General features: G+C 34.1%; 2 protein-coding genes across 6 annotated transcripts in view; both read left to right on the forward strand.

Moving 5' to 3' along the window:
* The window catches only part of LOC307125013 (E3 ubiquitin-protein ligase TRIM35-like), a 302,217-nt gene that overhangs the window by 122,789 nt on the left and 163,207 nt on the right, over positions 1–16,221 (forward strand). The gene's annotated exons all lie outside the window — the stretch shown is intronic.
* myh9b (myosin, heavy chain 9b, non-muscle) overlaps positions 1–16,221 on the forward strand; it is a 74,030-nt gene that overhangs the window by 27,951 nt on the left and 29,858 nt on the right. For 2 of the 5 annotated variants that reach the window (XM_079813866.1, XM_079813867.1), the window contains exons 4-14: positions 5,658–5,685; positions 5,783–5,876; positions 7,620–7,640; positions 9,673–9,765; positions 10,613–10,676; positions 10,879–10,977; positions 11,597–11,740; positions 11,979–12,074; positions 14,512–14,783; positions 14,862–15,035; positions 15,342–15,515. In XM_079813866.1, coding sequence (XP_079669992.1) covers positions 5,658–5,685; positions 5,783–5,876; positions 7,620–7,640; positions 9,673–9,765; positions 10,613–10,676; positions 10,879–10,977; positions 11,597–11,740; positions 11,979–12,074; positions 14,512–14,783; positions 14,862–15,035; positions 15,342–15,515 — 1,259 coding nt within the window. Of the gene's footprint in view, positions 1–5,657; positions 5,686–5,782; positions 5,898–7,619; positions 7,641–9,667; positions 9,766–10,612; positions 10,677–10,878; positions 10,978–11,596; positions 11,741–11,978; positions 12,075–14,511; positions 14,784–14,861; positions 15,036–15,341; positions 15,516–16,221 lie in introns of all 5 variants that reach the window. The other 3 variants (XM_079813868.1, XM_079813869.1, XM_079813870.1) reach the window with 2 other exon arrangements.

Here is a 16,221-nt window from a genome sequence, read left to right on the forward strand (position 1 = left end):
TCCTGAAATTGAATATATATGATATGGCATAACTTTATTTATCAGATAAAGGGCCGTATTTTACTGGTCTGAAGGCGCAAGTGCTTTTAGGGGCGTGTCCAAATCCACTTTTGCTAGTTAAACGAGTCAGACGCATGATCCAAAAGTGTCGTCCCTCGCCTCTTAATGAGTCATGTGTGTTTTGGGTGTAATGTTCAATAAACCAATCAGAGCCTCATCTCCCTTTCCCTTTAAAAGCCATTTGCACCTCCTATAGGCCGTCCTGCTGGCGGGACACCTGGCACTCTTTTTTTTTTTTTTTATCGCCTTTTTTTCATATCATATATTTGAGTAATTATCATAAATTAGGTCTCATTCGAAAGCTTACGAACTCAAAATTCCTCCTGTGGAAACCGTTTTGAAATCGGACGTTGCGTTACCATGGAAACGGTACTTTAAATTCTTCTAGCGGGCTCCTCCCCCTAGTGGCCGGCGTCATGTTTCATATTACAACATTTATTTTAACTACTTTATAATCAAAATCTTTTCTAATCTTGACAAAACGCATATCGTCGGAGAGGTGGCTGTTTTTGGTACAGCGCCTAAACAAAATCTCAATTTTTGTGATATCAACTTTTCAAATTTGGAACACAACTTGGTTAGACATATGGCTTTGATTTTATAGTAATTTTAGACTAAAACATTTTTGTAAAATATATATTTTATATAAAATAAAAAAATATTTAGTACAGTATTTTTAATTTAAACTTCCACACAGATGGGCGGCAGTGCATTTGATATTTAAACAACGAGGAGCTGGACGTCGAGCTGAAACTAGCAGAACACACTTGGCCGAGTGTATGATGGGGCCCAATGTCTGAAATTCATCGTGTTACACACCGTAAAAAATATAACTTTGCCGCCTTAAATTAAGTTCAACCAACTTGAATGTTTAAGTCATTTCAACTTAAATTACAATGACTTTAAAATGAGTTGAATCTTGCATAACTAAAAAAGAAAGTTGAAAATTGCTTGACGAAAACATGTTGGCACATATTGATAATGTAATTTTTACACACACACACACACACACACAGACACACACACACACACACACACACACACACACACACACACACACACACACACACACACACACACACACACACACACACACACACACACACACACACACACACACACACACACACACACACACACACAGACACACACACACACACACACACACACACACACACACACAGACACACACACACACACACACACACGGTATAGATTTAATGATGTAACTTGTTCAGCTCTAATACAGCTTGATGCGTGAAGGAATGCTTTAATCTAATTTGATTATATCTGGGGACCCTGTATCGCCGATTGGATGGTAACAGCACACACACACACACACACACACACACACACACACACACACACGATTGGCTCTGGAGACCGTTCTGTTGGCATCTTGATCTGATTCTGACTGTTGCACACACACACACACACACTGCTCAATAATGGAGTGTTATTTTCCGGGTTGGGCTCTCCGAGCTGGTGTGTGTGTGTGTGTGTGTGTGTGTGTGTGGAGCAGGACCTGATTTACTCTGTTCCCCCGTCAGGATTTAATGTGCCTCTCCAATCCTCCCGCAGAGAGTCTCTGACCCCGATTCCTGCTTAACCGCTTCACGCCGGGACGCTGCTCATTACCGCTCCCAGGCCCAGCTCTGCACCTTTAATAGCCTTCAGGGACTTTACAACAAATGTGTTTTATTACTGCTCACTCTTGATTGGATGAAGCCTCTAACGCTAAGTTGGACGACGCTGCATTTATTTGATCAAACGTGCTGTACAAAGTGTGAAATATTATTACAGTTTAAAATCCGTGTTTTCTATGTGAATGTGTGTTAAAATGTCATTTATTCCTGCGATCAAAGCTGAATTTATCATCATTACGCCAGCGTTTTTCGCACGTGTTCACACCCAAGCGATTTCCTGTGAATGTGTAAATTCAGTAGATGACACACAAGGTGGCGCTGCTCCACTTTACACTTCTGACACTCGCTCGTCTCACAGAAGAAGAAGAAGAAGAAGAGAGACAGTATTTATGTGCTTGCCAAAACCATTCACACACTTTTGCTAACTGGCAAGCAGCATTAGCAGCTCATCTTCTTCTTTGTCTACTTCCTCTTCGTCGTATCAGTGTGTGCTCGGCAATACCGTTTTGTGCTTGAGCGCCACCAAGTGGTGTTTTGCTGTCACTTCAGCAGCTCCAGGCACGTCAACAAAAGCTGGTCGGACAGTTTTTAACGCGTCGCGTCAACACAAAAAAAAGGGGCCCAAGGCATTTTTTTTTTAAAGCTACACTGTGTAACTTTTTTAGTTCATTCTTAGCTAAAAACACAAAAATATATGTGCTCATTAATGTATATTTACTTCTTTCAAGTAATAAAGTATTCTCGTAAGTTTATTGAAAATACATACGGGTGAGGGTTCGAATGCGGGTCGCCATGTTGCCCCTCCATCTTGAAAGTACATTAGCCAAAGAGGGACATACCCGTAAATTCAAGCTTCGCCTTTTGCGTTTTAACACTCGATGACGAGGGCGAACTGGAAGCCATGTTAATCTTGGACTAAACCGGCCACCGTAGGAGATAAAACAAAATCGGAATTGAGAGGAACAGAAACTAATATTTGTAACTTTTACGCCTTTGTGCACACTCACATTGGCGCTTGTTTTGACGAGGTGGTAAACGTCTGCGATAAACGCGCGCAAAAATCGTCCCCGTGTGAACAGGCCTTCACTTTTGATCAATTTAATGTGTCCTTGTTGAATAAAATAAAATAATTAAATTAATAAAGAAAAAACGTACCGACCCCAAAACTTTGAACGCTAGTGTTCATCATGAATTTACACTAATTATTTCAACACATTATTTACAGATGACATTTTTAAAAATGCAAATAGTGTGTCTTGTTGGCCTGATGCTGCGTTCACATCGGACGTGAAGAGAGCGTCTGGAGCGAGCGATTTCCATGATAAATGCAGCGCAAACAGACGCCAAAGTTCAGACTCGGGTGTCAGACGCGAATTCGCTTCAAACACGTGAATGCACAAAAAGCACCAAATAAAATCACTTGCGCAAGACGCTTAATTCGCGTGAACCGAACTTGCAAATGAGGCCAAATCGCGTCCATCGCGCCGCAGGATCTCTAGACGCGCGCCAATGCGTGTTTACATTGATGCCGAGCCGCCTCCCACTTGCCCCTTTCACTTCAAACGCTCGATTTATACGTTCGTCCAATTCGCTGTGGATTCAAAATGTTCAAGCGTCCATCTAGATGCGAATTTGATGCTATTCGCGTTCAGTGTGAACGCAGCATTACAATGCCAGTTTGGGAAAAACAAGATTTAAAATAAATTAGGGACCGTCTTCGGTGCTGTAGTCAGTAGAGCGTAAGGCTTGAGGATCTTGGTTTTGACGCGAACGACCCGGGTTCGAATCCGCCTTTTGCAGAGCTCGCTCTTCTCCCTTTTCCCATCACACATCACATCAGAAAGGCATTTACTTTCAATACAAATGAAGAAAATGGTCTAAAAGTGGAAATGAAGTGCCTAACGAAATGATTATTAATAATAAAAGCAGTTATTGTGTAGGGAGGGCTTTTATTGTTCCATTAAGGCGGCATCCATTAAATAATTTTGATAAATATAATAATTTACACTGTTATTATTGCATCCTGTTAATGTACAACAACACTGAGGTGCAAATAGTGTATATCTGTCGAAATAAAGTATAAATGGCATCTAATTAATATTTACTCATATTGCAAAGAGCTACTTTTACATGGTGTAAATATAATATCATAATTTGCACTTAATAAATAACATCTACACTATTTGCACTTGGTGTCAATAGCCTCTGCTTATTTATAAATGCACTATTTATATATTATTATTATTATTATTATTAATAGTTGTGTTGTTGATTCAACTAAAGTAGATTCTGCAGTTTTGTGGAAAGGCGGCTCCTTCTCCAGTCACAGGAAGCCAGATAGAGACTTCCTGTTTTGTGGTCTGAGCGCTTCCTGCTGCAGAAGCTCAGAAGGGTTTGGCGAGGGCAGATGCAGGCGTGTTTTTCCGCCCTGAGCAATTTATAGCCAATTCAGCCCCCCCAACATGACACATGATTGACAGACACTGCTCAGAGCATTACTGCCTCTTATGATAATCATAAATGTGTCATAAATGTGCCTCTCTGCCTCCAGTACACTGATAATGACCATCATTTCACATCATGACTGTCAACGGAAAAATCAGGAATGGAAAAAATATAGATGCATTTAAAATAAATACTGCCTAATAATCTCTCAAAATACATAAAATATGTCTTTTTTCACACAAATAATATATATATTTCTTGCCAAATAATCCAAATACATAAAAATCAAATACAAAAAAAAAGTATTATATCAATAAAATCTATATTAAAATATGAATAAAATCTAAAAACATTATTTCCTGCCAAATAACATCACTTAAAATAAATCCTGTTTTTCAAATAATAATCATTGAAATAGTAAAAATTTAATAAAATATGTATTTCCTGTCAAATAAAATCCTTAAAATTAGGGCTGTCAAAAGATTAATCGCATCCAAAATAACAGTTTGTGTTTACATAATATATGTGTGTGTTCTCTGTTAATTATTATTTATATATAAATACACACACATTCATGTATATATTTAAGAAATATTTGCATGTATATAGATTTATATAATCTATAATATATATAAATATAAATGTTTTATATATAAAAATATTTTTTTCTTAAATATATACATGCTTGTGTGTATTTATATATAAATAATAATTAACAGAGAACACACACATATATTATGTAAACACAAACTTTTATTTTGGATGCGATTAATCACGATTAATCTTTTGACAGCCCTACTTAAAATAAATAAAATATATCCTTTTTTATGAAAAAGGAAGAATAAAAATAAATAAAATCAATTAAAAAAATGTTTAATATATAAAAAATGCATCGTTTTTCAAATAAAAATTAAGAATGAAATCAATAAATATAAAATATATATAAAATCAGTCATAAAATATTACTTCCTGACAACTTATCTTACTCAAAATACATACAATACATTCTACATTTAACAAAGTCAGTTATTTTTATCAGTATTTTTTTTATAAACATATGTATTTCCTGCAAAATAAAATCCCTTAAAATACATAAAATATATATATTTTTTATGAAAAAGGAAGAATAAATCATTAAAATAAATAGAAAATAGAAATAAAATCAAATAAAAAATGTATAATATATCAAAAATACATTGTTTTTCAAATAAATATTAAGAATTAAATCAATGAATATTAAATATGATTAAAATAAATATTAAAAATATTACTTTCCTGACAACTTATCTTACTCAAAACACATGTAATACATTCTACATTTAACAAACAAAGTCAGTGAAATTAAGTCAAATAAAATTCAACTCTAAATAAAAATGAAAATGTGCACAATTATGATTTCCTCACTCAGAATACATACACATTGAAATATGATTTTCCCATCACTGAAAGTGTCGTAGTGAAGTTGTTTAATGTGATCTGATGTGTCTCTCTCTCCGTCTCCATCAGACCGCGAGGACCAATCGATTCTCTGCACGTGAGTCACATGGTCTTGCATGTGTTTTCTGATTGTGATCTGTCTGTCTGAAAGCTCTGTCTCACTCTCTTGTGGTGTTGTTGGTGTGTGTGCTCAGGGGCGAATCAGGAGCCGGGAAGACAGAAAACACCAAGAAGGTCATTCAGTATCTGGCTCACGTGGCCTCGTCTCACAAGACCAAGAAAGACCAGGTTAGTTCTTGAGCCGAGTGTGTGTGTGTGTGTGTGTGTGTGTGTGTGTGTGTGTGTGTGTGTGTGTGTGTGTGAAGCAGGTCAGAAACGGCCCAGAGCCGAACATCAGTGATGATGTCACATCCTCCTCCTCCTCCTCACGCCGCTGGAGTGAAAGTTCAGCTTAACCTTCAGGAATTATGCTAAAGAAAATTTTTATTTTTATTTATTTGTTTAGTTTATACTTTTATTTATTTCTGCAAGCCTTTTGGCCCATATTTCTCCATATAGTTTGAGTCAGATTTAGAACTTCATATTTATTCATTTTTAGCCCAACTTATTTTAACATTGTTGTTCTTTTTACATTTTGTAATATACATTAAATATATATAAAATTAAATATAATTTTTTTTTTTAGATTGGATTTATTTATTTTATTATTTAATTTATTCATTTATTTTATTAATTATTTTTGCGTTTATATTTATTTATTTTTAGTATATTGTAATATACATTAATATTTATAAAAAAAATATTTATTTATTTTATAATTACATTTATGCATTTTTTATTGTATTTATTAATTATTTTTGCATTTATATTTATTTATTTTAGCATATTGTAATATACATTAATAATTATAAAATTACAAAATATTTTTTTAGATTTATTTATTTTATAATTACATTTATTCATTTTTTATTGTATTTATTAATTATTTTTGCATTTATATTTATTTATTTTTAGCATATTGTAATATACATTAATATTTATAAAAAAAATATTTATTTATTTTATAATTACATTTATGCATTTTTTATTGTATTTATTAATTATTTTTGCATTTATATTTATTTATTTTTAGCATATTGTAATATACATTAAATATATATAAAGTTAAATAATATTTTTTTAGATTTATTTATTTTGTAAATAAATGTATTCCTTTATTAATTAATTTTGCATTTATATTTATTTATTTGTTTGTTTGTTTAGCAAATTGTAATATACATAAAATATTAATATTTCCTTAGATTTAGAATATAATTAAATGTATTTTTTTATTAATTATTTTTGCATTTATATTTATTTATTTTTAGCATATTGTAATATACATTATATATATATATATATATATATATATAAAATTAAATAATAATTAGCATAGCATAATATAATATGCGTTAAATTAAAATAAATATTTGTTTATTCATTTATTTATTTCATAATGCATTTTTTCAAACCTGTTTGGCCTTACATCTGTATAAAGTTTTAACCAGATTTAAAACCTTATATTTGTTTATTTATTTATTTTTTAAAATTTATTTAACATTCATTACATCTAAAAAATTTAATTAAAATATTTATTTATTGCACTTTTATTTTTTTAAATGGTCAGTAATAATAATAATAATAATAATAATAATAATAATAATAATAATACGTTTTATTTATATAGTGCCTTTCCCAAGCTCAAAGTCGCTGTACAAGAGAATAACACGAGTTTTAGTTGAGATTTGAATGAGGATATTGTATGAGTTATTGTAATAAACATGGCTATATTGCCACTAGCGCAGGCTTGCTAACACACTTGCCCTCATTAGCCCTTGTTCCTGGGAAAGGAATCAATTCAGAGTGTTTGTGGAAACCAGTGAGTGTATTTGTCCGTGCTCATGATGATGATGGTGTGGATCTGGATCTGGCGGTGTGTGTGTGTGAGTGTGTAAGTTGATGGTTTGAGTGTTTTTCTCTTTGTACCAACAGAGCAGCTCCGTCCTGTCACATGTGAGTCACATCATCATCTCTCCATCTGTCTCCCTCCGTCTCATTCCCATCCCTCATCTCCCCGCTGGGTGAACACATGAAGCCCACACACAGCCATTCAGACGCACGACCCTGAGAACCAGCCAATCACAGACCAGCAGATCACTTTCAGATCTCAGGGTGTGTGTGTGTGCAGATCGGGCTCTCAGTGTCATCCGTCTGAATCCTGCGCTGCGTCTGTCTGTCTGTCTGTCTCTGCGCTCGTGTGTGTGTGTGTGTGTGTGTGTGTGTGTGTGTGTGTGTGTGTGTGTGTGTGTGTGAGCCTCATGACGTCAGCGGCGCTGAGAAACACAAACCTCACGCTGCTGGAATGTTCTGGTGTGTTTAACGAGACTGGCTTTACGAGGGCATGAGAGGCGCTTTACACAGAGATCTCACACACACTTACATGATCTGAACAAGATGAAGTGAAACCTCTCCAACATCTGTGTGTGTGTGTTCCTCAAATACTGCATCGGTGGTGAAGTACGCAAACACTGCACGGGCGGCACTACAGGAAACACAAAGAGTCCGACTTGAACTGCGTTTTCAATTCCAACAAGCGGCAACTCTCGCCGATCGGTTGAGCTAATGGGTTAGGCTCCGCCCCCTAGGAGGAGGGTCTTCTCTGATGTGGGTGGGGTTTAGTCCATGTAAATGAGATGGTTACATCAGAGCGAATGGATTAGGCTCCGCCCCCTAGGAGGAGGGTCTTCTCTGATGTGGGTGGAGTTTAGTTCATGCAAACGAGATGGTTACATCAGTGAATGGATTAGGCTCCGCCCCCTAGGAGGAGGGTCTTCTCTGATGTGGGTGGGGTTTAGTCCATGTAAACGAGATGGTTACATTAGAGCGAATGGATTAGGCTCCGCCCCCTAGGAGGAGGGTCTTCTCTGATGTGGGTGGAGTTTAGTCCATGTAAACGAGGTGGTTGGGTAATGGGTTAGGCTCCGCCTAGTGTCGTGTAGCCAGAGCTTCAGACTAACGGCAGAAGGTCTGGACTCTTTCGCAGCTTTCATTGGTCAAAGACCGCCCAAGAGGACGTTTGACTGACATGTAACGCAGCCAATCACAGTTCGTTTAGTACCGCGTCATGATTAGCGTGAAAATGTAAATTTGACTATAAATTATTCATTCATAAACGTTGTGCAAGTTTACTGCAACAATGGAGCCGCGAACTTCACATACTTCTAAAAAGTATTCTAACCTGTAGAATTCAACCAATCAGATGACGACTTCGAAACTCCTGAAGTGTTTCCAGAAAAGTGTGCCATATGCTGAGACTAGGCTCCGCCCCCTAAGAGGAGGATCCTCTAGCGATGTCACTGTTGTGGGTGGAGTTTAATCCATGTAAACGAGATGGCTACATCAGAGCGAATAGATTAGGCTCCGCCCTCTAAGAGGAGGCTCTCCTTTGATGTGGGTGGAGTTTAAGGGATTCGGCTCCGCCCACTGAACTAGCTCAAATGGACAGTTTCCATGCGTATAATTAACATAAGACTTCTAAGAACTTCACATTCCTTCTTTTAAAGTCTCAAGAACGTCATACATTTAAATTCTCATTTTGGTTTAAGTTTTAGTGGTTTTATTGCGTTGTTGTTACAACCAAACGTGCGGCTGTTATTGTTATTATTATTAATATTCTGCATTTGTTTTTTTTATTTGTTTTTTTTAGATATCAGTTTTAGTTTTGGTTATTTTACAACAAACGAAATGTTTTATATTTTATTTGAAGTTGTGTTGTGGTCGTAGTGTTGGTAAGGATGGTACTCCAGGTAAGAGTGTGTGTGTGTGTGTGAGGCGAGTGTTTTGTGTTCAGAGGTGATGGGCCGCTCACTTCGGTGGTGTCTGGGATTGGGGATCAGGCCGCGCTTCATCTCGTCTGTGTGTTTGTTCCAGCTTAGCTTGTGATGTTGTGCTGGGGAGCTTTGCTTCGACAGCTCTTCCTCAGTGATTGGTTGGTTGTGAACTGAACTCAGATCAGATGTCTGACGATGGGTGTGTTTGAGCACAGGGCGAGCTGGAGAAGCAGCTGCTGCAGGCCAATCCCATCCTCGAAGCCTTCGGCAACGCCAAGACCGTCAAGAACGACAACTCCTCTCGATTCGTAAGATCAGCTGCCAATGTCACAATTCAAACATTTAACATGGATAACGTAATAGACACATTTAAAAATAGTTATTTATGGTAATTATAAAATGCTAACAATGTGCTAAATCATGTGATAAAAATGCTAAATCTTACTAGAAACAATGTTCGCAGTGTGTTAAATCATGCTAGCAACGTGTTAAATTATACTAAAAACATCCTAGCAAAGTGCTAAATCATACTATAAATATAAAATCATACTAGAAACATGTTAAATCATGCTTGAAATATGTTAAAAAATGCTAGCAACATGCTGAATCATGCTAGCAATGTGTTAAAATATGATAGTAGCGTGTTAAATCATGTTAGCAATGTTAAATTACACTAGAAACATTAATCTTACTAGAAACATGTTAGCAACATGTTAAATCTGGCTAGAAACATGCTAGCTGCATGTTAAATCTGTATATCAACATAAAACATGCCAGGAACATGTTAAATCTGTTTAGAAATATGCTAAATCAGGCTAGCAAAATGCTAAATAATGTTAACAACATGTTTAATCTATCTAGGAACATGCTAAATCATGCCAGCAACATGTTAAATCTGGATAGAAAAATGCTAGCTGCATGTTAAATCCATATATCAACATAAAACATGCCAGCAAAATGCTAAATTATGTTAGAAAAATGATAAAACATGCTAGCAACATGTTTAATCTTGTTAGAAACATGCTAGCTGCGTGTTAAATCCATATATCAACATAAAACATGATGGCAACATGTTAAATCTGGCTAGAAACATGGCTAAATCATGCTAGCAACATTAGTAAGTGTGATGTATCTTCTGTCTCTTCTGTGTTTCAGGGAAAGTTCATCAGAATCAACTTTGACGTTAACGGCTACATCGTTGGAGCCAATATTGAAACCTGTATCTTTATGAGCGTGCTAATATGAGGATGAGTTAAACATGAGCATGGTGAAAGTATATTTATGGGGTTGATAACATTAGCACGACTTGTGTTTACTAACGCTAACCGCTATCAGGCTAATGATGGTTTCTGTAGCTCATGAATAATGAATGAGGCTCTTTCAGCCTGTTAAACGCCTGCATCCTTGACTCTGAGCGTCAGACCTGCTGGAGAAGTCCCGAGCGATCCGCCAAGCCAAGGAGGAGCGAGCTTTCCACATGTTTTACTACATGCTGACGGGCGCGGGGGACAAGCTGCGCTGTGAGTGTCTCCCCTCACACACACTGACTCTGAGCTCATGCTGCACTCACACCAAACGCGGATAGAGCGTCTGGCGCCAGTGATTTCAATGTTAAGTCAATGGAAAGGCGTCTGGAGGTCGCGCGGCGCGAAGGACGCGAATCCGCCTCATTCGCGCGTCCAGTTTACACGCGAATGGTGCTTTTGTGCATTCACGCGTTTGAAGCGAATTCGCGTCTGACGCCCGAGTTGAAAAATTTGAACTTTGGCGTCAATTCGCGCCGCATTAACCAATCAGGAGCCTGCTTGATGCTGTCACGTGGTAAAGTGACGACATGGGAAACCCTGCATAAATTAAAAATACTACTATTGTGTCACAAAATTTTTCAGGTGAGAATGTAGTAGTTTAAAGCTTAAATCTGTGGTTTATTTATAAAGAGAGCGCCTATTTAAAAAAAATCTTGACATATTTCTCCTGGAGTGCCTTGAACGTGCGTCAATTTAGCTTCAAACGCTCGATTTCTATGCGCGTCCAATTCGCCGTGGAACTAGACGCGGTAGACGCGATTTTGCCGCTCTATTCGCGTTTGGTTGGTGAGCTCTTCTGCTCAAACACTCATTGGGTTTCTCTGCCCATCAGCTGAGCTCTGTGTGGAGGGATACAATAAGTACCGCTTCCTGTCCAATGGGAACGTCACCATCCCGGGACAGCAGGACCGGGACATGTACCTGGAGACCATGGAGGCCATGAGGATCATGAGCATCGCTGAGGAAGAGCAGATCGGTGAGTGTGTGAGTGTGTGAGTGTGTGAGTGTGTGAGTGTGTGAGTGTGTGAGTGTGTGAGTGTGTGTGTGTGTGTGTGTGTGTGTGTGTGTGTGTGTGTGTGTGTGTGTGTGTGTGTGTGTGTGTGTGTGTGTGTGTGTGTGTGTGTGTGTGTGTGTGTGTGTGTGTGTGTGTGTGTGTGTGTGTGTGATCTGACGGCGGTGTGTGACCGTGTGTGTGTGTGTGCCGCCCCCTGCAGGTCTGCTGAAGGTCATGTCGTCTGTGCTTCAGCTGGGGAACATGTCCTTCAAGAAGGAGCGTCACTCGGACCAGGCCTCCATGCCGGATGACACAGGTAAACACACCTTCATCATGATGTCAGAGGGTCACTAGACTACGGCCAATAGCTAGTGGAGTTATGCTATTATAGCATTTAATGCTATTTTGAATTAGTTCTGTTTTTAATATTGTATTTTAGTCTTTTAATAATATTTTTTATTTTTTTTTATTTTAATATTTTATATGTGGTCTTTATTCATAGTTTGAATTTTTATATTTTATTATAGTATTTATTCATATTTTGTTTTCAGATTTATTTTTGATCGTTTTTAATATTTAAAAATTAAAGTTTTTATTTTTACTTTTTTATATTTTAATACTGTATTTATTTATATATTTTTTTGTTTTGTATTTTAGTATTTTTTTGGTCTTTTCATATTTTGAGTTAATGGTTATCTTCATATTTTATTAAAGCATTTATTCATATTTTTAACTAGTTTTAATTTTTAAATTAAACATTTTTATATTTTATAACACACAGTTTTTATATTTTATTTAGTATTTATTGATTTTTATATTTTATTTTTACTTTTTTATATTTTATTACTGTATTTATTTATATTTTTTTTGTTTTGTATTTTAGTATTTTTTTAGTCTTTATTCATATTTTGAGTTAATGGATATCTTCATATTTTATTAAAGCATTTATTCATATTTTTAACTAGTTTTAATTTTTAAATTAAACATTTTATATTTTATAACACACACAGTTTTTATATTTTATTTAGTATTTATTGATTTTTAGTATTTTATTTTTACTTTTTTATATTTTATTACTGTATTTATTAATATTTTTTATTTTGTATTTTAGTAATTTTTTGGTCTATTAATATTAGTAGTAAATAATTAGTAGTTAATAGTAGCATTTATTCATATTTTTAACTAGTTTTTATTTTAAAATTTTATAGTTTTACATTTTTAAACAGTATTTATATTTTGAATGATTTTTTATACTTTATAACAGAATTTGTTTTTTATTTTCAGTATTTTATATGTGGTCTTTATTAATAGATTGAATTAGTTTATTTTTATATTTTATATTTTTTTATCTTATTATTTATTGATATTTTGATTTAGTTTTTATTTGTTTATGTTTAGTATTTTGTTTTTGATCATTATTCATATTTTGAATTTAATGTTTATTTTTATATTTTATTATAGTATTAGTTTTAATTTTTTACATTTTTTTACTGTATTTATTGATATTTTAAATTAATATTTATTTTAATATTTTAGCATTTTTTGGTCTTTAATAAAATAAGAAAATAACCAATAACTCAAAATATTAATAAAGCATGTATTCATATTTTGAACTAGTTTTTATTTTTACTTTGTTTTATTACTGTATTTATTGATATTTAAAATACATTTTTACTTTTGTATTTTAATACTTTTTTGGTCTTTATTAATATTTTGAGTTCATTATTATTTTCATATTTTATTATAGCATTTATTCATATTTTTAACTAAATTTTTACATTTTATAACCGTATTAAAATTTTGAATTCGTTTTAATTTTTGTATTTTTAGTATTTTAGTTATAGTCTTTATTAATAGTTATAATTAGTTAATTTTATTAAAGTATTTATTGAGATTTTGATTTAGTTTTTATTTTTAGTATTTTATATTTTTTTAGTATTTTATTTTTGATCTTTATTATTATTTTGAATTAATGTTTTTTATATTTTATTAGAGTTTTTATTCATATTTAGATTATTTTATTTTTGATCTTTATTAACATTTTGAATTTAATGTTATTATTATTATAGTATTAGTATTTTTTATTTTTACATTTTTATATTTTATTACCGTATTTATTGATTATTTAAATAATTACAATGTTTGTGTTTTAGTACTTTTTTGGTCTTTATTAATATTTTGAGTTAACGATTATTTTCATATTTTATTTTTATTTTATATTAAATATAAATATTTTGAATTTGTTTTTATTTTATGACATTTGTATTATTTTGAATTCGTTTACTTTTGTTTTATATTTTTTATTTTAGTTTGTAGTTTGTTTTGGGAATCTTGTGTGTTTTTGTAGTTTTGTTTTCTCTCTCTCTCTCTCTCTATATATATATATATATATATATATATATATATATATATATATATATATATATATATATATATATATATATATATATATATATATATATATATATATATATATATATATATATATATATATATATATATATATAATTTATTATTATTATTATTATTATTATTATTATTATTATTATTATTTATTTTTTTTTTTTTTTTTTAGTTTAATAAAAAAAAAATCAACTTAATGAACTTTTATTTACAATTAGTTGCCAATGCAGCATTTCTGTCTTTATAATAAGTGTATTTTGTTGTGGTAATTGTGGTGAAGTGAGAGTTAATCTGAGCTAAAGCAGTGTTTATCAGAGTGTGTCTGTAATGGACTCTCCTCACGTCTCCAGCCGCTCAGAAGGTGTGTCACCTGATGGGCATGAACGTGACGGATTTCACTCGGGCCATCCTCTCGCCCCGCATCAAAGTGGGCCGAGACTACGTGCAGAAGGCCCAGACGCAGGAGCAGGCGGAGTTCGCGGTGGAGGCTCTGGCCAAAGCCACGTACGAGAGGATGTTTCGCTGGCTGGTGATGCGCATCAACAAAGCTCTGGACAAGACCAAGCGTCAGGGCGCCTCCTTCATCGGCATCCTGGACATCGCCGGCTTCGAGATCTTCGAGGTACGGCCCACTCCTCACGAGCGCCGCCACCCACAATGCCTAGCGGTAGTGACCGTGTTTGTGCTCCTCTCTCCGCAGCTGAACTCGTTCGAGCAGTTGTGCATTAACTACACCAACGAGAAGCTCCAGCAGCTCTTCAACCACACCATGTTCATCCTGGAGCAGGAGGAGTACCAGCGCGAGGGCATCGAGTGGAGCTTCATCGACTTCGGCCTCGACCTGCAGCCCTGCATCGAGCTCATCGAGAAGCCTGTGAGTGTCCAACCAAACAGTATTAGTCCCGGACTAATATGGTCTAATGGGTCTATGGTCTAAACGGACTAATATGGTCTAATGGGTCTATGGTCTAAACGGACTAATATGGTCTAATGGGCCATGGTCTAATGAAAAAAAATTCTGTCATACGTCTACAGAAGCTCGTATTAAGGTTTAGATGTTGATATTCTTTTGAAAATAACAGTTTGGTCACCATGATGGAGATCAGTGTTTGATTTAGTTGGGTAGGACCAACTGATTTTGGTTTGTGACTGGAGAACCCTGTGTTGTGTGTTTTTCCAGGCCAGTCCTCCGGGAATCTTGGCTCTGCTGGACGAGGAGTGCTGGTTCCCCAAAGCCACGGACAAGAGCTTCGTGGAGAAGGTCCTGCAGGAGCAGGGCACGCATCCCAAGTTCCACAAGCCCAAGAAACTGAAGGACGAGGCCGATTTCTGCATCATCCACTACGCCGGAAAGGTGCATTTTGACACACGTACCATTTGAGGGACGTTAACCCTCTGGGGCTCTTCGGTCATTTCTGAGCCGGATTTATTCAAATAAAAAAATCGTAGCTTCATCGGAATGGTCTGAAACTTGGTGACTTTATTGTTACTTGGTATATTTAAAAATATATAGTTTTTATATTTTATTATAGTATTTATTGATTTTTAGTATTTTATTTTTGCTCTTTATTAATATTTTGAATTTAATGTTTATTTTTAAATGTTATTAGTAGTTTATATTTTTACTTTTTATTACTGTATTTATTGATATTTAATTATTTTGTATTTTAGTAATTTTTTGGTCTATTAATATTTTGAGTTTATGATTATTTTCATATTTTATTATAGCATTTATTCATATTTTTAACTAGTTTTTATTTTAAAATTGTATAGTTTTACATTTTAAAACAGTATTAATATTTTTTATTATTTTTTATATTTTATAACAGAATTTGTTTGTATTTTTAATATTTTATGTGGTCTTTTATTAATATATTAAATTAGTTTATTTTTATATTTTATATTTTTTTATTTTAGTATTTATTGATATTTTGATTTAGTTTTTATTTGTTTTTGTTTAGCATTTTATTTTGGATCATTATTCATATTTTGAATTTAATGTTTATTTTTAAATTGTATTATAGTATTAGTAGTTTTTATTTTTTACATTTTTATATTTT

Source organism: Gobio gobio, assembly GCF_949357685.1.
Source record: "Gobio gobio genome assembly, chromosome: 1".
Classification (NCBI taxonomy): Eukaryota; Metazoa; Chordata; class Actinopteri; order Cypriniformes; family Gobionidae; genus Gobio; species Gobio gobio.